General features: G+C 43.3%; 1 protein-coding gene across 1 annotated transcript in view; it reads left to right on the top strand.

The window, feature by feature from the left end:
* The window catches only part of AK5 (adenylate kinase 5), a 130,793-nt gene that overhangs the window by 83,661 nt on the left and 21,695 nt on the right, over positions 1 to 25,437 (top strand). Inside the window, exons 9-10 of the mRNA XM_077333291.1 lie at positions 15,318 to 15,360; positions 18,478 to 18,522. Of these exons, the coding sequence (XP_077189406.1) occupies positions 15,318 to 15,360; positions 18,478 to 18,522 (88 nt within the window). The remainder of the gene's footprint in view (positions 1 to 15,317; positions 15,361 to 18,477; positions 18,523 to 25,437) is intronic.

Here is a 25,437-nt window from a genome sequence, read left to right as displayed (position 1 = left end):
GTGTTCAATTGGCAATTCAACACCAACTCCACTTCAAAAATGAGAATGAGTGTTTGCAGGATCAGGGCTGTTGTGACACGTGCTCGGCATGCTGCATATAAGCAGCAAGCAAGGGAATGGCTGCATGAAAGCAACTTGTCTGTTTGCTACTGATCTTGCAGCTTACCGGCTGATTTCCTTGTGTTTGACCCTAGCCCGCATCTTTGACACTCTGCTTTCAGATTATCCCTTGAACTTGAAGCTGTGAGTTACATCTGATCAGTATCTGACCCTTGGAACTGTATTCTGATAAATGCTGACACTGAGAAGCTACCTCTGTCTGTCAGCTATGTATCTTCAATCAGGACACCATGCTTGCATGAGCAAGGGAAAATAATATTCCCTTTTGTTAAGTGCTTAGAAGATTGGGCCAAACACACACATAAAATGGGGAAACTGTTAAGAGATGGTCTCCTAATTAGCTGGATGAAATTAGCATAAAGGAGACAAAGTGAGAGGGAGTAACTGGAATTCTCCACCTTTGTATATGGTGGAGAACTGTGAAAATAAACCAGTATGATGTTTGACCAACAAGGCTTTTATGAAGGGAAAATAGGGAGCTGCTAAGGGAAAATAAGGGGGTTATGGGGAGGGTTTTTTAAAATTGTCATTGTTTTATTTTGGTTGTTGTGATCTTCCATGAGCCAGTTGTGCTGGGAAAAGCGAAATATAAATGTAATAAATAAAATAAATACAAAAACTATACTGGAAAACACATATAAGGTTAGCTAAGAAGAAACCAGGGAGAAGAGCAGAGATAGACCATTTATGCACTGGGAACTTCACTGCTCCAGCTCCTGCACAGGAGCACAAATCGGGCGTGGATGAGGTACACCAGGTCAAATGCTCCCCCATGTGGGTGCAGGAATAGGTGGGGCAACCTGCCATGACTAAAACTCCAGCCTGCAGCACAGCATGAAACCTTCAGTGCATAAACAGTCATAGCGATTTTTGGAAGGCAATGCTGACCAGTCCTGAAGATAGAGTTCCACGGATGCAACAGCTACATGACCAGCATTTCAGGGGGAGGAGAGTAGGAGTGTATGTATGGCACCCAGGACACATACACACTGGATGGGGACAGAATGTTATGCTTCAAGTCAAAAACAATGACTTGATGAGAGTTCTGGAGTTAATTATTTGGGAGAAACATGTTTTTACTGGGATTTGGACTATGGGTATTAATGGTTCTTGATGACCCTTTTGAGCAGGGGTAGTCAACCTGTGGTCCTCCAGATGTTCATGGACTACAATTCCCATGAGCCCCTGACAGCATTTTCATTTGCTGGCAGGGGCTCATGGGAATTGTAGTCCATGAGCATCTGGAGGACCACAGGTTGACTACCCCTGCTTTTGAGTACTGGCCAGGAAGGCTATCAAGTTTTGAGAAACTTGTGTTTGTTGCTAAATTAGGGCAACTGTATGCATGGGAAGTAAGACTTGGATTTGATGAGTTTAGTTGCAAGTTCCTGAGAAAATTATTGTCCTGAATTATGCATCTCCTGGGGATGGAAGAGTTCACTAGTAGGTTAGCTGCTCTTACTCACACGTTTTAAGCTATATGTCCAGACTTGTCTCTGGAGGTTTGTCCCTGACTAGCATCCATTTTATATTCTGCTGGGCCAGACAGTATATTTGAGCTCATGATTGGGCTGACATCTATTTCTGTGTCATTTTTGGCCAAGGCAGCATGTTGCATTTAATATTTGAAAATATATTGAAGAAAGGGTGTTTATGGTTTTCTGTCTATAAACTGCCCCCTCAATGAGAGGAGGAGTCTGACTGCTAACAAAACGGGACTGAAATGCTACCTGCTCACTGCAAGCTTATTGGGAGGGGGGAGCCAATATTTTGTGCTCAAAAGCTAAGGTAAAATCATTTTTGAGAGAGAGCAAATAAAACTACTTTAAGGTTTACTTTAATGTCTAAAAGTATTGTGACTCGACTAGAAACTTAATGCTTCTGACTTTAAATTTCACATTCATTATTCTAACCATGAGTTGTACCAAACATATCTCTGCTGAGAATATCAAGTGAAGAACGATGTATATCTAGATATCAGTGTATCATACATAGTATAGAAAGTAGATAAAATGCCTGTCAGGGAGATGGGGCCACAAGGGTTAGGTTTCCAAGCAACCATATTGCAGCTGAACAGCTGAAAGCTAGCAGAGATTTAGCAGAACTCTTTGGTAACCAAGTGAAACTAGAAACATCCATAAGTTAAACATGTTCTGTTTGAACAAGATCAGATAATGTCAGAAGCAATTGGCATAGTACTTGTAAGGTGAATCTCTATTTTTGGTTGCTTGTAAAATACATTTTCTTTTGCAGTGGTTTCAACCTTGAAGGCCAATTGAAAGTGTTCCTTACTAGAATGTATCCACAAAGTGAACAAGTATTGAGCTTTTGAAATACCTTCCTACAAGCAAGCTTGGCTTACTAAGCCATTATTTATAGTCATTAGTGAGGTCATAGTATTATTGAAAACATGAATCACACCAGTGATCCAGCTAGTCCAGAATCCAGTTTCACACAGTGGCCATCCAGTTCTGTAACTTGTTCTATGTGGTCCTCCCCTTTTCCCTACTCTGGATATTATAGCTGGTCCAAAATGCAGCAGATCATATATGCCCTGTGCTCAGGCAGCTGCATTGGCTTCCAGTGGAGTACTGGATTAGGTTCAAGGTGTTGGTATTGATCTTCAAGGCCATTTACAGTCCAGGCTTGGTGTATCTGAGGGACCACCTCCCCAAATACCCCCACAAGAGCATTATGCTCTACTGGTTCTAGCAGGTTAGTGATCCCTGGCCCAAAAGAAATTCACCTGGCCTCAACAGGGCCAGGGCCTTTTTGGTCCTTGCCCCTGCCGGATGGAATGATCTCCTAGAAATGACACAGGACATGTTAGAGCTCACTAAGTTCTGTAAAATGGGGCTCTTCCACCGGGTATTTCATTGAGGCCAGGCTATAAACATCACCAGAAGCCCACCCCCTCCCTCAGAGCACCCAAGAATATCCTAATCAGTCCGGAGACCGGTACCAGTCCGTAGATCAGTTGGTACCGGGCCACGGCTGCTCCTCATCCTCCTCCCCAGCTGCTGCCTCAGGGGCTGCCCTGCCACTCTGCCGCCAACTCACCTTTGGTGCTCTCCAGTGGCCTCCATGGCTGGGGCTCCCCCTGGGTGTGTCACTGTGCAGCTGCTGGCAGCACCCCCCAGTGAGTGGCGGGAAGTCAGGGGTGCCGGCAGGAAAGCAAGTGGAACAGCAGCTCAGGAGGTGGTGGTGACGTCTCTTGGCAAAAGACTACTCCCCCCGACCTCAGTAGAATTGTCAAGCGTTGACTGGTCCCCAGTGATAAAAAGGTTGGGGACCACTGTCCTGATGGACTGAACTTGTGAATGGAAGACCTTGACTGCTGTCTGTGATAGTTTAAATGGATTTTATTTACTACCTATGGCTTTTAAATTATTGTACACTGCTTGAGACAGCTGTGCCAAGAGAGGCAATCCTATAAATACAATCAATCAGTTAATCCAGAGGGCCAACAGCAGGACAGAAGTTGAGGCCTTCTCTGATTTTACATCCTGGCAGTAGGATCAGAGAGGGGCTGCTTCTAAATAAATATATTCTCTTTAATCAACATGGCTAGTAGCCACTGAAAGACCAATCCTCTGATGAATCTGTCTATCCCCCTTTCATAGCTGTCTATGACTACATCTTCCGACAGTTAATTCCACATTTTAATCAGTTACCGCATAAAACAATATTTCCTTTTGTCTGTCTTGAATTTACTGCCATCAGCTCCATTGGATGCCCTCGAGTTCTAATATTTTTGGAGAAGTAGAAAAAGATTCTTTTTATCAGTTCTCCCTAACCCATGCCTAATTTTTAAAATTTGTCATGTTGCCCCTTTTCTAAATTGAAAAGTCCCAGACTCCTCAGAAAGGCATGAAAGGGGCTAAAGTGGTGAGTGAATCTGTATGTCTCTTTTGTATGGGTCTGTCTAGATTAGCTCGAGAGAGAAGGATGTGGTGGGAGAGCAGGCTTAGTGCATTTTAGCTAATCTAAACACTGGCAATTGGCAAGATCCTGGAAGCTAGGAACTGGTATACAAAAGCTACTGATCAGAAATGGAGCAATGTGATGCCATTTCCCCCTTCCTTTTTTACTCTTGTTGCTCATTCAAACAGCAGTGGGCAACAGGAGCAAATCACGGGTAATGAAAGCAGGCAGCCTTCTCCCAACAAAACAGCAAGTTGCAAGAATGCCCAAACCAGGCTGGATAGGCAATTTAAAAGATAAATGTTTCTGAAATTTTTTAAGTGAACCTATGAAGCAACGGATGTCTAAATCTATCAATGCTGAGTCACTGGCCACTGGTGCAAAAGTGTGAACTGGAGACTATTTGGATGTGGTGCCTTCCTCATTCAAGGTGAGATGGGGGAGGTGGCACCCTGTCACATCCCAAAAAGATGGATGTGTCCCTGCCATCTGCCACTCCTCACATTTTTTTTCCTGAGGGTAAAATGGAAGAGAGATAAGATGCTTTGGGTTTCCATTGCTGATAAAAGGGAGTAGAAATGAAATAAATAAATAATAGATATAGCTGAAGATAAGGAAGAGAGAAAAGTTAGATTGGTGTGTGGATGGGAAGCACAAAAGGATGAGGATATGGGGGTTACTAGGAGGAAAGGAAAAGGAAAAGAAACAGAAGGTGATACAGGGGGAAATGAGGTCTTTTTGTAACAAGCATCATGCAACTGGATCATAGTTTTTCTGGGTAAAGGCTGCCAGAGTTAGGGAAGGAGGGAAAACTGAAGACAGAGGGACAAATAAAGATATGCTAGTTGGTGGGTGGGAAGGAAAGAAGGAGACAGGAAAAGTGTGGAGGCTACTGGGGCTGTCAGAGAAAGATAATAACTCCACTTGTTCAGTAGTTTACTTAATAGATAGTATACATGGGCATCTCATGTATACTATCTATTAAACAAACTATCTAGTGAACAAGTGGAGTTATTTTCTTTCTCTGACAGCCCCAGTAGCCTCCACACTTTTCCTGTCTCCTTCTTGTATACACTTGTTTAGTGTATTGCCATTATATTTTGAACACTCTTAGCATGGCTATTTTTGTTATAATGATCTCTTCCAGTATACATCCTAATGTGTTCTGTGTAGGGCACATGTGGCTGAGTACTCAAACTCATCTTCAAACAATTAGGATAAATTGTCTGAGTGACATCTCTATTAGAAATATTTCAGAAGCATAGATCTTTGTGCTCAGTACAATTAAAATTTTACCAAACAAACACATGGGAAGCCACCTGTGCTGAAGATAGCTGCCAAACAACAGATTTGAGGTGAGCATTCCATTTATATTCATGCCCAGTACAGTAGCTAACTCTTCTAACTTTTTTTTAAAAAGAAGAGATCAAATAATTTAAGAGAAATTCAAATGGCTGAACGCTGTGCAAGCTTAACAGAGAAATTAACAACAGGCTATTTATAGCCTGATCTTAAGTATGTTTACTTGAGAGTACCTCAGTGAGTTAAATTGAACTTGCTTCCTAATCCTAATTGTACTTCAGATTGCAGCTTTAATACTACACATACGAACTATGGATTTAATAGACAAAGAGAGAAGATCAGTGTAACGTAGCTTGCTGTGCTTTTCCCCACCTGCCTATCACTTGTCACAAAATTCCTCCTGTGAGGATTGGCAAAGCCTCATAATCAAAATGCAATGGCAATGTGTAATCAGTTAAAATTAGCTCTTTCTCCTATTTCTGCTTGTAGCTTGCGTCAGCGGAAGGAGGAGAAAGGAATTTTTATCTGATCACAGGTCATCACTATTTCCCTCATCCTGTGGCAAATTGAAGCTGTTTCAATCCTCAAATTAGTGTTTCAGGATAAACAGCAATTTCCTTGAAGAAGGGGAAAAGCCACTCTTTGGACACCTTTTGTGAACTCCTATGATGAATTCAGCCTTGCATTATGTAACTTCAACACACCTTTTTCAATAAAAAAAATACCAATGATTAAGATGATCAGGATTAAAAGAAAAGATGGGAAAAGACAATTCTTTCCCTAACTTGTACATATCATCCCCCCAAAAAAGCATAAACGGTTCCACAGGGCCTGCAAAAAGGAGCTCTTCCACCAGGCATTTGGCCGAGACCAAAGGGCCCCTGCTCCCCCCCCCCTCAGAATTCCACCAATAAGCCCTGGACCTGTTAGTACTACTATATTGTTATACTGTTATATTGTGCTGTTATTTGGTTACAATTATTAGTTATCAGTTATACATGTTCTACAGACTGTTTTATGTATTGTTCTTTGTTATGATGTAAACCGCCCTGAGCCTCCAGGGAGGGCAGTATATAAGTATGATAAATAAATAAAATAAATAAATAAAAAGTGAAACTTGTAAGGAAGTTACTTTGGCATGTGATTTAATGCTATTCATGCTTCCAGAAGCAACTTCTCTTGTTCAAAAAGCAGCATTTGAGTGATTATATATATTGTATTTAATGTCTGGTTGAGACCAAAGGATCCAATTCCAGCTTTGTGTCCAGTTAAGATTCCTTAATATGTATCATTATATATGATTTCTCCATAATTTTCATCACTTCCATTCAGGAAGGTATATGAAAGGTACCTTAATAATGTAAATACATATGTAAATAATGACATAGAATCTTTAACCGCTCCTGGCGGAGCGGAAGAAATAAAACAGTAAGGGCCCTGAGGGCAGGCCCTGTCCGGGATGAGGAAGGGTGCCGATAGGCCCCTTCCCCTTGACTGACAAGCAGAGGGCCCAATCGGGAGGCGCGAAGCGCAGCGCGGCTGCTGATTGGCTGCTTGCCCGGCCACAAACCAATTGGGAGGCGCAAAGCGCCTCCCAACCCGCCCCCCCCACCAGAGCTTCCCTTCGCTCCGGCGGCCATTACTTTGCTGGCCGCCGAGAGCGAAGGTAGGCTCCCTGGCCCCTGCCCCGAAAACGGCTCGCCTTTAAAACGCTGGCCAAGCCCCGGGGAAGGCGCTCCACGGCTCCTGGAGCCGCAGAGCGCCTTCCCCGGGGCTTGCCCAGCGTCTTAAAGCCCCGCCGCCGCCTTAAAAACGCTGGGCAAGCCCCGGGGAAGGCGCTCCACGGCTCCTGGAGCCGCGGAGCGCCTTCCCCGGGGCTTGCCCAGCGTCTTAAAGCCCCGCCGCCGCCTTAAAAACGCTGGGCAAGCCCCGGGGAAGGCGCTCCGTGGCTCCAGGAGCCGAGGAGCGCCTTCCCCGGGGCTTGGCCAGCGTCTTAAAGCCCCCCCTCGCCTTTACAACGCTCGCCAAGCCCCGGGGAAGGCGCTCCGCGGCTCCAGGAGCCGAGGAGCGCCTTCCCCGGGGCTTGGCCAGCATCTTAAAGCCCCCCCTCGCCTTTACAACGCTGGCCAAGCCCCGGGGAAGGCACTCTGTGGCTCCAGGAGCCGCGGAGCGCCTTCCCCAGGGCTTGGCCAGCGTCTTAAAGCCCTCCCCTCGCCTTTAAAATGCTCCCCAAGCCCTGGGGCCTGGGGAACATTTTGCTACATGAGCGTGAGGGGAAGCAAACCCTCCCCTAGGGCCCGCTGTATTTTTTTGACAGCGGGCTCTACTGCTAGTCATAGAATAGACCCCAATTCCATGTACTGATGCCCCCCTCCAAAAAAGAGAATCCCTGGCCAATCCAGCCTGGAGAAAATTTGCCTCCTGACCCCAAAATGGCAATCAGCATTTCCCTGGGTGTGCAAGAGAGGGCATATGATGATTGCATATGCATATTTTTTCATGTTATATTCTACGAAGCTATAGTTTACAAATGAAGGTTGGAGAAACATTGGAAACTATTCTTTGATAAATATGGTTACCTTTCTGAAATACTGGAGTCACTGAAATCCATGCTGCTGTGCAAGGGAAGTTGAATTTTCTCTTACGGATAACTTGTTGACTTGTTCTTTTCTTTTTCTATTTTATCTCTTTTTCTCTGCAGTAGTTTATAAGGTTATGACATAATACGTTTTGTTTCTGTGTTTGGGTATATGTTTATATGTATATATGTTAAAAATAAATCATCTATATATTGATTTCTCAAATGTGGCCCCTATCTGTAGAAATCTAAATCATTCAGACTGATAGTCCTGCAAACTTAGTGGACTTCCCAGATTTGAAGAAAAATCTGAAAACTTTAAAAAATACAATGGGGATTTAAATCACCTGCAAAAACACATTTGTTGTCTGTGTATCGGTTTATTAGATTGACAGACAAACAGAGATTCTGGCCCAGCCCAGGGAACTAAGGGAAGAGACAAAATATTCTTATTATATTCTGTTTTTAAAATGGCACATGAGAGGTTTTTGAAATTTCAAAATAAAGCATTTCATTTCACTTGGAGAATAAAAGGTCAAGTGGAATCAGGTAAGGATATATGAGGTAAACAGATAATAAAATTGAGGTAACTTCGTATTCATACAAACACTAGATAATTTCTAGTCAAAATTTTGAGGAAAGAGGCTTTCTTTTGAGTTTCTGCGTAAACACTCAAGCATAGGTTTCTGAGTTTCACACACATGATGTTTAGAAGGCAGGGACATACAACCAAGTTCCCAAAATCTTTCTTTGTACATTGATCAGTCATCTTTCTAGAAGCTATTTTCCTTTCACTTCCCTTTTTTTGGAAGGGTGGAGGAATGAAAGGAAGAGTTTAAATGGCTGCCAGCAATTTTAACTTAATAGTGGTTAGGTAGACTTGAAAGCAGGGGAGGGAGCAAAATGGACAACTGATTGGTTTAGCTGAATATGCCTGAATAAGAGCCCAAGGAAATCTGCTTTTATTCAGTTCAGCTGTACCAGTAGCCAAAATAGTGAATCTGTATTCAGTTTAGAAATACTCAAACATTTCCAGTAAGGTGTTTTCCCGGTATTTTCTTCAATTTAAGAAATATAAAATATTTTCTACTGCCTGCCTGAAACTCATGTGTGCAAATCTTTAAACAGCCCCGCAGCACAGTGCGCCACGGACTGAATAAAAGAGTAAGGGCTGTCTGGGAGGAGTTAGGGTGGGCCCTGTCCGGGATAAAAACTGGCTGCTTCGCCCGGCCAGGGAATCACCGCATAGACTGGACTGCCAGCCAATGAGGTGAGTCCTCTGGGGGGCCGCACCGCCTTCTCCCGGCCACTGGAGCGGCCTCGCTGCATCGCAGACTGCGGTGAGGCCGCTCCTGGGGCCAAGGGAAGACCGGCTCCTAGCGCCCATTTTATTACAAAATAAAATGGGCTTGATTTCTAGTCACTGAATAAAGCAGTTCCTAGCATTTGTGCCCTTTTCCTACTTCAAATCTCCTTTGTGCAAGTGGCTATGTGCACACAACTCCCATCATATCCTGTATCTTACATTTGCAATGACTGCTGGTACAAATAAGGATCTATATCTCTCTACATATCAGAGCTCTGATGTTTATATTTTCCCTCCTCCTTTGATCAGGTGAAACCTTGGCAAGGAAAGGGGCATTGTCAAGATAAAAATCCTTTATAAATATACTGTATGGGGTTTTTGCCAACAGTTGCTGCCCTAGTTTTAGGAATGTTATATGGTTAACAGAAATCTATTGGAGCTTGTGAACAATCTGTTCATGTTATGTTACCATGGAAACTAGTATATTAAACACCACAAAAATAGATTCTAAATACAAAAACATAGTTTTCCTTGGAAGCATGCTGCCTTTACCATTATTTGTCCATCACAGTTTTATAGGTTTATCTGTGGTATTTTCTTTGAGGTACTACTGATATGTTTGAGTTTTCCACTTGGCTCTTATTTGATAATTCCTTCTCTCTGGGATCAGTTTCTGGTAGATGTTGGGGATGTCAGGTGTTCTTATTCATACCAGCTTTTGACTAATTGGCCACTGAACAGTTTTGTGTTTGAATGAACTCAGAACATTTGTAAACTGAGTCATCCGATTTTGGACTGTTATCATTCATGACATAGTTAGTACATTAATTGTTATAATTTTATTTTTAATATGATAATAACTCTGATATTCATTTCCATAAAGCACTTTGTCAATTAGGAAAAACAGTCCTAAATTCTTTTTAAATGAATAAACAATTTAAAAAATGTATCTACAGAGTTAAGTAATCTTTATCATTGCAAAGGCTCTCTTCTCCACGGACAAACCTATATCTCACTAGTCACAATAACACATGAAAGTTCTGAACATGAGGCTAGCCTACACCACATGGGTATTTTCCATATACCCCTTCCCCCAGTTCAACAGGAACATTGGTATGAATAGCGTCTACATTGTCTTTGCTATTTAATGTGATAGAAACATTGGTATGTTGTCAATATAATAGTGAAATCCAGTAGCACCTTTAAGACCAACAAAGATTTATTCATTGAATAAATTTATTCATTGAGTTTATTGATTAAATCTTTGTTGGCCTTAAAGGTGCTACTGGATTCTGATTTTATTGTGCTACTTCAGACCAACACAGCTACCCATTTGAATATAACAGTGAATCATAGAATTTTGCTACAATAGCTACACTGGAAAGTTAATGCGTGACTATTTTATTTTTTTCATTTGAAAGCTGTCCCATAGGATTTGCCATAGGATGTACCATAGGAGTCAATTCTCAAACAACAAGGCCCCAGGCATTGACATCATACCCATGGAATTGCTGAGATGTGTCAAAACTTATTACTTTTGAAGCCCTAAGCAATCTTGATGATCTGCCTTTCCTCATATATTTTAGAATATTTTCCTCACTAACAGATCATTGAACTTTTTCTCTCTATAGAAAGCCACACAGTATAGAAACTGTCATATCTTCTTTATTTCCTATACAGATGGTAATGTCCATAATGCTAGCCATGATATCATGAGTTAACCTAAAAGCCGCTACAGCAAGTCCAGCTGCTTAGGTAGAGAAGGTATTAGTCAATTGGCTGGGCAGTACACCAAGAGAATTCCTAATCTATTGCACATACTCAAAAAGAGATTAAAAAGCTAGAAATTGGGGCTTTGACTGACAAAATATCTGGAGAAGGTAATGAACGTGTGGTAGATTGTGGCGACTCCAGACCCCAGGCACCAAGTCTAATCTGATGCTCTATTAAGAATGCTAGTTTAAATATGGGCTAGATTTATTTATTTATTATATTTCTCAACATCTATCTCATGCAAACACATCTCGATGTTGCATTCCAAATTAGTCTTTTACCCAGGGTGACATCCAGGATGTTTACCATGGACTGATTTAGCATTCAGCAGCAGCACTTTTCAGATCCAGTGATTTACCAACATGACTAACCAAGTCATACTGGCTGAGAGACAGACTGGCATGCTTCAGAGCCACTCTGATGCCTCCCCCTTCCTATCATTTGGCCTAAATCTCCCACCACCATACCTCTTCCTATCTGTAACTAAACAAAAGCAAACAATCCACACCCATAATATCCTACAGCTCATCCCTTGCTATCCCCTTTCTTGGCTGAAAATACTCACTGTCTGTAGTCAACTTTAACCTGATCAAAACAAGTTATTACAGAATACTGTCATCCCCAAACCCTTTTTAATGGATAAATAGGGGGGAATCGCTCACTGCAACACAATAACCTGTTATTCCTTACATTTCTGGTGTTGTTACTATAGCATACATCTTCATATGACCCAATGTATGAACTGGATGCAGAGCAGAAGCAAAGAGACAATAAAGGAGGCCAGTATAAATCAACAAGGGTTAGGAAAACAGATCAACGTGAAGATCTGATTTAGACCACCAGAGAATAGGACTATGCTGAGATTTTGGTTTAGGGCTCAGAGAGTGCCCATTTCCAGCCTTCCTATATTTCTCTCTTAGGAAAAATCAGATCGAGAAATACATTGGAGTTTCAAGAAATACAATTCTCTGACCTGCTTAAATGAATGGGAACCATATGTTTGATACACATTTGACACAGAAGTCATACAATTCTTGATCTCAGAAGAAATAACATCTATTTGTCTAAGGCTACCATAATCTTTAAAAAACGAGTGATTTCTAGATTCAAACCAAGACAGTTTGACTGGCAAGAAGTCCAGTGCAGGCTGTTACATACTCCTTATTATGAGCAGCAAGAAGTTCAAGGGCACTGCTCTGGCTGGTTTAAAAACTGAATACTAGAAATGTGTATAACATGACGATAGATTGTTAATGCATATTTTTGCAATAGCGGGAGGGGGGAGGTGGACCCATTTGCTGCACAGAACTGCTAATATGGCCGCCAATGTCTACACAAACGACACCATCATAGGACTGCAAATCAGTGAAACTGATAGGGCTCTGAATAAGACTGAAAACATGGCTTAAAACTGCCATGCAAATCAGTCTTAAGCACAAAGAAGAGATTAGAAGGCTACAGCAATATAAGACAGAACTACAGCTCAAGGTGAAAGACCAGAAAACCACAGTCACAGTAATTATTTATGATTTTGTGAGTTTGCAGAATTACTGAATGAACCAGATCTAAAAGTCTTCTTATCAAGATTTATGTATTTAGAAGATAGAGTATATCTCACAAAAGGAAGGGTGCACAGAATTGGCCATGTAAATATTAGCAGTGAATCCAAGCCAAGAGACATCATACCAAAATTTATTCATCATACGTCTAACAAAGTGGTTCTTAGCCTCACTTCCCTTCCAGAACATTGCAGTTTTAATATGTTAAAGAGACTTCCCCTGATACTGAACATATGAGAAACAATGAAATCTATTTCAGAGAAACTGGCATCAGTAAGTAATAATTACATCTGGGAGTTTCCATTCAACCTGAATGGAAATTACCATGGGGAAAAAAATCTAAACCAAGGACGCACAGAAATTATCCACAGATGCCCTTCTAGTAATTTTATTGCCTTTAAAATAAGGTTTTTAAAACTCTACAGAAAGCTAAATCTAGAAAACAAAACAAAATAGCCACTATATCAATAATAAGATTTTAATAAAACAGCTAATACCTGGAAGATTGTGAAGAGGACAAATCAGATAATCTGGCATACCTGCAGGAAGTCTCTCCAAACAGAACATAAAAAATATTCTTGACAAAAACATTGGAAGGATAGAATACTAAAATACATTTTTATCCTCTTTTATTTTGAGACACTAATTTTTGTTAGTGAAATTAGCAACTGATCACAGTTAGTAAAATTAGCAACTTTAATATCTAGCATGAGCTTCAATAAGCGTATTGTCCATTGCCCTTTATAATGCCAGGATGGGAGTGGAGGCTGGGGTTCTAATTCTCTCAACCATGAATATTTAGGTCAAGTAGACATGATCGTTTCTCATATAACACAGACAAAACAATTTCCATAAACTGGAAATTCCATCAACAACCCTGATTAAAAGGTCTATATTACATCTGTCTTAAAGAAAACCAACTGATGTACTTCTATTACAAGAAACACATTTGAAAAAACAACTCCCTCCCAGTTCTAAAACCCACTTTGATCAGCCAGTGCAAACTGGCTTAATTTCCCCAGCCCCAGAGAAATATGTTTGGCCTCAACCATGCCAGTTTATAATTACTAAACAATGAAATTTCTGAAACTCTTACAAGTGAAATCTGTATACTAATAGTGACATGTGACTCCCATCTTCAGATACTTAACGTTATGGATCAGGGCCACACTGATGGTAAACAGATTTTCCTACAAATGGGGGACTCCCAAAGTTTAAAGAAAAATCTTAACTCAAAATAAAATACATGGGGGGGGGGAGGTTCCTCCCAAATACAATTGTGTTGACTGTGTATGTATGGATTATATACTTAGGGAGCCACTCCAGCTTAGGAAGACACTGGCAACTGCTTTGGGCCTGCAGGCAGCAGATGTTGGCAGGCACTATGGGCCCGGGTGTAGGAGAGGAGGACACAGAGGAGAATACCGGAAACCACCACAAGCCCAAACTTGGCAGAGGAGGACACTAACAGCAGGGCTCGGTGGTAGGGTCTGAAGCCTTGCCAGGCTCAGCAATTGGAGAGAATGTGAGATATCCCCCCACAAATCCCACAGGGGCCCCAACTTGTATAATACTATTTTAACTGCAAAGTGACTCTAACACCAGTTTAGCACACATTCAAAGTGGTTATAAGAAGCAACTGTGTCACAATGGCGATTCAAAAAGTAGAGAGGAAAAGGAAAACCCACCAGAAATAAACCCACCAGAAATAATGCACAAAGGCTCAAGAATAAAAAGTCTACTAATTATTCCAAAAAAGAAAGAATTTAATTGGAAGGTCATTATAGGTTTGCCAGGTTGTGTAGTTTGGTAGTCTTAATTCCAGACGTTTCACCAGTAAATGTGGCTGGCATCTTCAGAGATAGGACATGGCCAGATGGAAATTGCTCTGTGCCAAAATGTTAAATGTGTGAACAATTGCTGGGCATTTTATTTATTTCTGGAGGGAAGGGGGAATCGCATTCCTGTCTTCCTGGGAGTCTACCGGGAGATGTATTGGAGCTAGAAAGTGCTTTTCCTGTGTCTGGGTGGAGTTCATTAGCAAGTCCACTAGGAAGTGATTTTCCTTTGTCTGAGTGGAGCCACAGGACCAAAGGATTTTTATTATTATTAAAAATCAGTTGGGTCTGCAAGGTTACATAGTAATTGCATCTACAAAAGTGATACAGATCATGTATATTCTGCACATGCCGTGGAATATCAAAATCATTTTCATCGTAGACAAAACGTTTCCCAGTGAAATGAAATGAACCCTTAGCTAAAGTGAGAGGATTGCACAGAGCTTACATATGTGAGAAGATAGTTTTAGTTTTTCTGCTGTTCAGTGCTATAATTATCATTATATTGTCTAAATGCACATAGACAAACAGCAAACAGTGTTCATAGATGGCTATATTGGGTTATGGTCAAGGAACATCCAATTTAATTTTGCACCTGGCCAAATCACTATGAACCCTTAGGCAGCCCTCCAGCTGTTTCCTAACTTAATCATCTTCACATTGTGATTGTCAAGAGCAGAGCAACACAAAATAGGCTGCCTCTTGGTTCAGGGGAGGAGATAAGTTCCTCAAGGAGAAGCAAATACAATGTTAGCAGCACGGCTGACCTAGAAACTGAAGATTGGGGGGGGGGGGGGTTGCACACTGACTGTTTTGGCTGTACATGAATATACATGCTAGAAATTTAGTTTTCAGAAAGACAGGATAAAAATGTTTAAAATGATTAAATAATCTTTCCCAATGTGTCAATTTAACAGGGATATGACCAATCAAATCTTTCCGGACCTGAGAATGTGGAAGGTAAGTTTCTTTCAGATTCCTTACACATTCCACCAGATATCTGAAGAATTGTCTTTGTGTGTGTGTGTGTGTAGCCTATATACATGCTATAACTTGTAGCCATGCAGTCCAATCCAGAGGTCCAGGAAAGCTCCAGTGTACACACACAGCTTGAGTGCCTTGACTGCTGCATTGATTTCTAGAGAGATCTGCATGTGCATGCAAATCTGCTGTTTTCATAAACATAAAGAAAGAAGTTTTTAGATTAAGAGAGAGTGGGCAAGTGAATTCTCATAAAGATACTACTGGATCAAAGCTGTGTAAAACCAGCCAATTCATATTATAGTAGGACTATAGGAAATGCTGTTCCTTCACACATGAGGACTCCAGGAGTTACAAAAGGCCATATTAAAGTTCTCTTTAATGTTTTCTTCGTTATTCAGTTTATGCGGGAAGTGCTGTCACGTAAATCATGTCATGGTCTACTTGCATATTGCTTTGGACTACTCATGTTACTCGATGTTATGGGAAAGAAGGGCTCTGAGACTTCCAGCATTATTTGAGAAAGGAGCCCACAAGCAGGATACAGGTGAAGGCATGGAAATGGACTACATGTTCTTAGTAAGCATAAAATATTACACCACAGTATTCTGGTGTTACCACAGAGTACGCCACAAAAAAATTAATGTCAGTGATGGTTTGCAGGGAGGTTTGGAGGAAATAGCCCAGCCTCCTTACCAATGAGTATCGCAGAAGGGGGAAGAGGTGATGGCAACCCTTCCAGTGGGCAGTGGTGACAAGAGCTGCCAGGCTATGGCTGCAGCACCTAGCCGATGCAAAGATAATGGGTGTTTAGTGGAAGATAGTACCAGCAAATGATGTTGTGAGAATGCACATGTTCTGTATTCACTCAGTAGCTGTACACCTGCACAGTGCTACAGGGGTGGAAGTATCCACTCTGTCACCATCTCCCAACACTTGCCAGTAAGAGTAACTCTTCTCTGTCCCCATTTCACAGCAGTCAGTGCTGAGTTGAGCTCTGGGATGTTCCTCTTAACCCACCCTATAAACTGCTGCAGCAGCAATGCACTACTTTGTTTTTCAGTTAATGTAATGAACCCCATGAGTGCAATCTTTAACCCTCCCCCCGCTCCGGAGGAGCGGGAGGAATAAAGGAGTAAGGGCAAGTGGGGAGGAGTTAGGGCGGGCCCTGTCCGGGATAAAAACTCGGAGGGCCCAATCAGGAGCCGCGAAGCGGCTCCTGATTGGGCCCTCCGAGTGTCACTCGAGGGCCAAGCAGCCAATGGGGAGCCGCGCAAAGCACGGCTCCCCATTGGCTGGTTGGCCCAGCCTCGCCTGGGCCGGCCGGGGAGTTGTCGCTCAGAGGAAGAAGCCTTCCCCAGCGGTAAGTCCTCCGGCCGGCTTCCCCTCGCCCAGAGAGCCTTCTGCCGGGCCCTGGGGCAGGCTTACCTGCCCTTGGGCCCGCCAGAAGGCCACAAAGCCCACTCCCAAAGTCCCGAGCCTTCTGCCAGGCCCTGGGGCAGCCGAGCCTGCCCCTGGGCCCGGCAGTAGGCCGCAAAGCCCGCCGCCCCCGTCCCAAGCCTTCTGCCGGGCCCTGGGGCAGCCGAGCCTGCCCCTGGGCCCGGCAGTAGGCCGCAAAGCCCGCCGCACCCGTCCCGAGCCTTCTGCCGGGCCCTGGGGCAGCCGAGCCTGCCCCTGGGCCCGGCAGTAGGCCGCAAAGCCCGCCGCCCCCGTCCCGAGCCTTCTGCCGGGCCCTGGGGCAGCCGAGCCTGCCCCTGGGCCCGGCAGTAGGCCGCAAAGCCCTCCGCCCCCGTCCCGAGCCTTCTGCCGGGCCCTGGGGCAGCCGAGCCTGCCCCTGGGCCCAGCAGAAGGTCCCAAGGCCACCTACCTTACTCTGTTCCTCCCTTCCTCCCAGCATTCCCTTTCTCCTTCCCTTCCTCCCAGCATTCCCTTTCTCCTTCCCTTCCTCCCAGCATTCCCTTTCTCCTTCCCTTCCTCCCAGCATTCCTTTTGTTTTTCCCTTTCTCCCTTCTTCCCTCTCTTCCATCTGTCTCTTTCTGGCTACCTGTTTCTCTCCCTCTTCTTCTGTCTCTATCTTCCTCCCTTTCTTTCTGTCTCTCTTTCTCCTTTTCCTCCTTCCTTCACCCCATCCCTCCACCCATCCATCATGCTAGGGCCCGCTGTATTTTGCCCACAGCGGGCTTAATATCTAGTACACCCATAAACCTCATATCTCCCTCATAACTGACTATGAAATTTGCATCAATTATTTCTGTGGACTTTGTGCTTTACCTAAATAATACTGAGGGCCTGAATAAATGATACATTGTCTTCCCTTGATGTTTGTCAAGGATCATGCTTGTGGGGAGGAGCAGACTAGAAATTAAATTATAAATAAATGCTAAGAATTATTTTCCATCACTATTTGTGTAATCCATAGATATGTACATGTTTCTGCAATAAGCAACTCATGGGGGCTCTTTTAGGCCCAGAAAATGACACTGGAAGGGGTTAAGTTCTCCCTCCCCATATACTGCAGTCTCGATCCGTGTCTGGTAATTAAATTATGAGCCCAGAATTCCCAGTAAACATCTAGTTGACAGGACTCTTTAGGGTGCTTTAGGATGCTTTGGGCTGATCCTGCGTTGAGCAGGGGGTTGGACTAGATGGCCTCTATGGCCCCTTCCAACTCTATGATTCTATGATTCTGTGACTCCAGAGAGATTGGGAGGAGGGCATGAGGACAGTGTATTATGTAGTTGAACAGCTGGATTTGAGTTCGGTAGTAGAGACCAACATGATTTTGGGGGTATCAGCATTTGAGAGATACATCAGATGCATATAATGTAATTAGATCCCAGCTATTCAAATCTATGGGGTTGTTGATCTATTTATATAGCACCTTGTGCATAGCAGGACACTTCTACCACCCCTGGATTTCTACCTGATTCTTGCATTGGAGGTGGGGAGAGGGGCCACTGGTTAAGGGGGAAAGCTCCATTTTGTATGAATTTCTGCTAACACATTATTTTATTTTAAAGACTAATCTTTTGAAGGTGATTGTGTAACTTAGTTATATAAGCAGTTAAGCTTTTACCAGCATTTTTTTAAATTTAGATATTTCAAAAGACCTGAAGAAATCAAAAATCATTTTCATACTTGGTAAGTAAGAACTTAAGAAATAATTATCCTATAGTAACTAGTGCACAAATGTTCTATTATGGGTGATGCTTGTTAATGATTTGTTTCCTCAGTCTTTTTATGGTTCATAGGCCATTGGGAAACAGAAAAACACTATGCTAGTGTTAATTGCCTACATAAAATCTCAGGATACATAATTTGTCCTACAAATATTTACAGTTTAAGTAAGGGTTAGCTTCAGAGAAGATTATAGAGATGATATTCCCTTGATTCATATTTTCATTGCAGAGAACAGAAACTCGGCAACAGATACAGAAGTTCTTTGGGTAACCCCCCCCCCCAACAGCTTCTTTTGCTCACCTAGCAGTTTTTTAATCAAACAACCCAGGTTTCAAGAAATCCAAGTGTTCCTGTACATGAAATTGGCAATGGGAAACATGTGAACCAAAGTTTCAATCAGATTAACTCACCAATGACAAAATCTATCATTGGATAGAATGCTCATGCATTTTCCTGTTAGTAGCACTGATGAGACCATGTTAAATCTGGGTATAAACTGCACAGAGCTTTTATTCCAATCTCAGGTCACTTCAGTCCCTGCTGTCTACACAGAATGTGATTTCTGTTTTGATTTGGGGCGATTTAAATTTTCCTTCTGCAACAAGCAGGATTGACCCTACCTTTATTGTGCGATATCTTAGAGTGCTTTTAACTCTCAATATTTTAAGATTCGGATTGAGAAAGCAGGCTGTTTTGAATCTGGGCTCTGCTCCGTGGTAGAGAACCCCTGATTGGCCAAAGCTGTCTTAAAGGAGAAGCCCCTAATTTCTCTCAACTTCTGTCAGTCTTGGATTTTTTTTTCTTGCTCCTCTGCCCTCTTCAATCCTCTCCTCCCCCCTCAATCCAATTACAACCCCCTTTGGTCATCATCTCAGGGGTCATGCCTAGCCCGAAATAGCTCAGTTAGCTGTCTCTAGGGCAGGGATAGTCAACCTGTGGCCCTCCAGATGTTCATGGACTACAATTCCCTTGAGCCCCTGCCAGCAAACACTGGCAGGGGCTCATGGGAATTGTAGTCCATAGAGATCTAGAGGACCACAGGTTGACTACCCCTGCTCTAGGGGACACTTGTGACCCCTTACTTTGTGGAATACGCTCTTGGATGACATCCATGTCTTACCAGACATGATTCCACAAGGCATACAAGGCTAAATTTGTTGCCAATTTGGTGTAGTGGTTAGGAGTGCAGACTTCTGATCTGGCATTCTGAGTTCGATTCTGCACTCCCCCACATGCAACCAGCTGGGTGACCTTGGGCTCACCACAGCACTGATAAAACTGTTCTGACCAATCAGTGATATGAGGGCTCTCTCAGCCTCACCCACTCCACAGGGTGTCTGTTGTGGGGAGAGGGATGGGAAGGTGACTGTAAGCCACTTTGAGCCTCCTTCGGGTAGGGAAAAGTGGCATATAAGAACCAACTCTTCTTCTTCTTCTTCTTCTAAATTGTTGAGGTTGGCCTTTGGAGGGGAATCCGCATATGTATTTGTTTTTATTTGTGATATTTTAATAGTGTGATATTTTAATGTTAATCTTTGATATTTTCCATTTGTTTTTGTGTTATTTTTACCTGATTATATGGTTTTAATGCTGTAAGTCACCACAAGACCCTTTGAGTGAGCGATGACTTAAAAATAATTTTGCCCTTTTTTGCTGTCAAGTCACAGCTGTAGAGTTATCAAAGCAAGAGATGTTTATCCTTGCCTCTGTGTACTGACCCATGATTAGCTATGGCTAACCCTGCTTAGCTTCCAATATACAAAGAGCTCAACTAACCTGGGGTATCCCAACTGGGGCATATGACTATAGAATTACTTTTATAAGATATAGAACCTAACAGGCTTCTTTCTCAACCAGAACTTGTCAGTGTGGTATTTAAAAGACATCATATGTTCTCTGTATTGAAGCTTTCCCACCATAGAGCCTTGTTTTGTTGTCAACTAAGGAAATGCTGAGTCTGCCACATCTCATGCATATGAAAGTCTTGAGAAAATTTGTTGCTATGGCAATCAGTAACATATCACACAGAAGATGTGTGTTATTTCCTATTCATAACACCTGAAGTCTATGTAATACAGAAGAAATTGTCAAGCATTTGTTACAGCAATTCAATGTATCCCTCAGAATGGAATAAAATTATTTTACTGAGACCACGCTTCAGAGTAGAAGCATTCAAGCAAGAGTTGGACAAAAATAAACAAACCCAACAACACGAAACCATTCTGGCTTGTACCTCTTTCAGATAACAGTAGAATTTCACATTAAGTGCATGTTAAAGCATGAATTTCACTGTAAGCCCTTGGAATGACACTAAACAAATACTAAACTGCAGTAGCGTGTACTTTACCTGTTTGGTGATGCTCATTATTTTACTTCTTTTTGGTACAGTCTCTCTGAAAAAAACCAAACAAAGTTATCATAAATTTGACCTTTTTAATTTTGGCAACTGATTTGGGGAATACTTATGACATATGTTGTCACTAGCTTCAAAGCCCGTTCCTAAGAACAGGCCTCGAAAGTGTCCCCTTCTCTGGCCCCTGGCTAGGCAGCTTAAGGTGGCTTTGGGCAGCAGCCAAGTCAAGTGGAGCGGGGGCTGGGCAGCTCATTAGCAGGGCCGGAACAGAGCTCCTTAGCAGGCAGTCAGCAGGCTGGGAGGCCCTCATCAGCAGGCCCAGCCTAGCAGGGCAAGAGGCCCTCGTTAGCACACCGTGCTTAGCAGGCCAAGAGGCTCTCATTAGCAAGCCCTCCACCATGACCCTTTTCCCAAGACCTCTCCCCTTACCTGCTGCTGGCTCCAGGCCCTGTGGCATCTGAGAGCAAAGAGGCTAGAGTCCAGGGACGGAGGGCAGGAGCTGCAGGGGCAGGGCCAATCAGGGCAAAGCTGGCTACACCCTGATTGGCCCTATTCGAACTTGGAAAGCCGGACACCTCCCACCCCCTAGGCTGTTTCACAAATATATAGAGGAACAACAATGGATAAGGATTATAGCTATATCCACACTGTTGTTTTGCATCAATTTGGATTCTAAACTGGAATAGTATCTGTTGGACTATCATTCTCCAATTGACCACCATCCAATTTCCCCCCCCCCTTTGCTCTGACGCTACATGCCTTATTACAATCTTTCCAGCAGTCCATGTAGGTTAGCATATCATCTGTATGGAAAGGTTCCAAACCCACTGGCACCATTTTGCTGTCATTGTCCTCAGCTTAAAAAAAACAAAACAAAACAAAAAACACCACAACCACTATATTTTTTAAAGGCCAGCAACAAGTCCTCTGATAGCATGGGGAGAAATGATGGCAAACAAAAGGTGTGTAGGAAACCATATGGCTGGCTACTCAGTTGCTGCTGTGAATGCACCTTCATTTATAGCAACAATGAGCCCACAACAGTGTATCGTGGCAGCATTCTGGATGCAGTCTATGACTACTAACTCTACCAACACATTGCCGGAATTTTTTAGGATGCTCTAAGTGCTTCACATGCCAATGCCAAGCAATCCTAAGCGTTACTACTATGGCAAATAACACACAAAACATTGCTTTCCTTGTAGTTTCAAAATTCTAAAATAAAATAGATATATAAAATATCTATTTTGGATTGTGATTTTCGATAGACTCCATAAATGGTATAACACAACATTTGTTTTTGGATTTTATATTTACCATATAAGTTTTTAAGCAAGATTAATAGTAAGAGAAATTACCTTTCTCTTACTGACATTTTAAAAGGTACAGTTTAATTAAAGACATAATAATAGAACTTATGGTTTTATTAAAAAATGCTGCTACAAAGAGATATTTAAAAACTAAGCTTCTAAAAACACTATTTCTTTCCCCAGATATTTTCTGCAAAGGAAAAAATGGGCTAATTAAAAGATTTAAGGATTCGGCAGTAATTAACTGGGGGGGAGCCCAGGAGAGAGCTCAATTAGGCAATTATACTGCTGTCCTTATGAAAAACAAAGCCAGAAAAAAATAGAAGTTTAAGGTAATAATACAGACAAAAAATCTTGCAGATTGTATATTTTGCTAGATTATGACAAGTATAGCAGAGAGGGACAATGCTTTGCTTTTAAATTATTGATTTAGCTGTTTACTTGATTTTTCTTCCCAACAGGGACCTAAAAGCAGCTTACAATATAATTTCTCCATTTTAGCCTAAGAACAACTCTGTGCAGTGGGTTAAAGAGAATGAATGGCCCATGGTCACCTATCAAGCTTGGCAGAAAGAGGATTTTAACCCGGTTCTCCCAGCGCACCTATGAATAAATCACATGCCATTTATCTGTAGATTGTGAGGGATAGTTCCTTTTGCATTGTAAAGTAATGTCAGAGGAAGCTTGGTTTAGAGATTACATGCATGCTTTCAGAGTCCAATTGCCCTTCTCTTTATTCTTTAAAGTTATAGTCCCCTTGACAATTTCAGCGACCACAAGAGTGAAGTAGAGGAGTTCAGTGGTTATGTGTTCTCTGAGCCCAATTCCCCATTCCCTTTTAGAATACTAATAACACACAACAGCCATGAAACAAGGTTGCTGAAAGCTTTGTGTGGGTATTTGATAGAATCGCATTTTAAAGTTTAAAACATTTCTGGGGAGAAATTAATTTAATTTGTTTGCAGTTGAATTAAAGAGATGGTTGAAAAGGAGCCCCCATAAAGGTATTATGAACGTTATATTAAGAACTTTTTTTAAAAATTAAAAAAAACCCAACCCTGAAATGGGTTTTCCGTCAAGCCTAGCTGTTTGCCTGAGAGAACAGGTTTTTGGGAGATGGATTTGTTCAGAAGATGTTCTTTCCCTTCCCTTAGTGATCAAGAGATGAATCAAGCAGTCAATAGTGACTCACTGTCAGATGTCTTGTTTAAATAGTCCATTAAAGGCCAACCACAGAAAGAACATGGCAAAGGATACTGCATAGAACTCCACTGCTTTATATATTCATGAAGGGAAAGCATTCCTGAAGAGAAGAAAATTGCCTGTGGCTTTAGACTCGTTACCCTTTAAAAATTATAAAAGCACTAGAGGCAAAGCCCATTGCACCCAGAAATACAACAGATGCTAGCACATATACCTGCACTGTGACCGTCCTGGGTTCTGGTCCTCCCCTCTACTCTCCACTTCCCACTCCCTGTGTGCTCCAGCTGCCCTAGCCTGGGACACGCAGGGTTACAAGCACGGTTACAAAGCTGCCCTAGCCTGGGACACGCAGGGTTACAAGCACGGTTACAAAGTCAAGCAAGTTCAAAGCGCGTACCAGAGAGTAGTCAAAAGTCCAGTCCGGGTCTTTTCAGGAATTGCTAGTGGATGAAGTCCAAAGGAGAACTGAAAGAGTTGTCATTTATCTTTACCAAGGTTAAGCCGGGAATCTGTGGAGCATTCGATCAAAGTGTAGTCTAGTTGGGTGAAGCAGGGTCAAGCCGGGAGTCAGTCAAACAGAGCTTCGCCGAAGCGTCAGGGAGCAGGAAACCACTCAAGGCAACGTGTGGACATGTGCACAAAGTTGCAGCCACACTGAGAAGCATTTCGGCTGTGCTTAAGAACAAGCTGAGCTGTCACACCAAGTGGCTGCACCTGGCACTCAGCCTTCCTCCGATGAATGAGCCCCACCTGAGCCCAACCCAGCCTGTTGCTGTAGTCTAAGCCGAGCACTTTACCTGCGTGTTGCCAACGTTGTCCTCCTGCATTCCCTCCGGCGCTCTGGAGATGAGTCTGGGCTGTTCAGGGGTGTTGCTGCAGGCTGAGGTAATGCTGATGCAGAGGGCATGGTGCTTGTCTGGCTAGGACCTGATTGTGGCTTCCTATCGGGACTTGCCTCTCTAAGCAGCACCCTGCTGCTTTTCTCCAGCTCCTCCACTTCTTCCTCCGAGGGAGCTGGCAGAATGAGCTCAGGCAATGGTGCAGAGGCACCCTCTGGAGATGGGGCCATGACACCATTCCCCCTCCCAGGGCCCCCCTCCGCAGGGTCAGGTCCTGGCTTGGCGGGGTAGTGGCAATGAAAGTCCCTGACCAATGCTGGAGCATGTATGCTGTCTGCGGGTTCCGAGGTGCGTTCTTCGGGTCCGTATCCCTCCCAGTCTACCAAATACTGAAGGGCGCCCTGACGCAGCCAGGGGTCTAAGATTTGCCGGACCTCGTATTCCTCTTCTCCTTCAACCGACATAGGAGTGGGAGGGGTTGACAAGGCCGGCCAGGAGCTATCTGGCAGAGCGGGTTGCAATAATGAGCGGTGGAACACTGGGTGCATACGATAGGTGCAGGGTAGGCATAGACAGAACGCCACAGGGTTGACCTGTTTGGTCACTTTGAATGGCCCTATGAAGCGAGCATCCAGCTTCTTGGACGGTCAACTGGTCTTGATGTGCCGGGTTGACAGCCAAACTTTGTCACCGACAGCTATAGGTGCCCCCGTGATCCGGTGTGCTTGGGTCTTGTACCGGTCTTGTGCCTCCTGGAGCGTGTCTCTCAACACCTGGTGTTGCGCTTGCAACTCGTCCAGATCAGCGGCTGCCCGGGCAACGGTTGGTGGCACAATGGCATCTGGCAGGAACCGGGGATGATATCCATAGACGGCATGGAACGGGGTCATCTGGGTAGATGTATGGGTCACATTGTTATAAGCGAATCGGCCAATGGGAGCCAACGTGACCAGTCATCCTGTTGATAACCGACATAGCACCATAGGTACTGCTCTATAATCCCATTGACTCTCTCGGTCTGGGGGTGATGTGCGCTGGAGAGGCTAGACTTGGTTCTGAGGGCGGTATGCAGCTCACGCTAGAAGCGGGAGGAGAAATGTACGCCACGATTTGTTACTATGCGATCTGGGAGGCCATGGAGCTTGAAGATGTGGGCGATGAACAGACGAGC

This window comes from Paroedura picta, chromosome 4 (genome assembly GCF_049243985.1).
Source record: "Paroedura picta isolate Pp20150507F chromosome 4, Ppicta_v3.0, whole genome shotgun sequence".
In the NCBI taxonomy this organism is placed as follows: Eukaryota; Metazoa; Chordata; class Lepidosauria; order Squamata; family Gekkonidae; genus Paroedura; species Paroedura picta.
The sequence above is the reverse complement of the archived record's forward strand: the minus strand, read 5'-3'. Positions and strand labels throughout refer to the sequence as shown.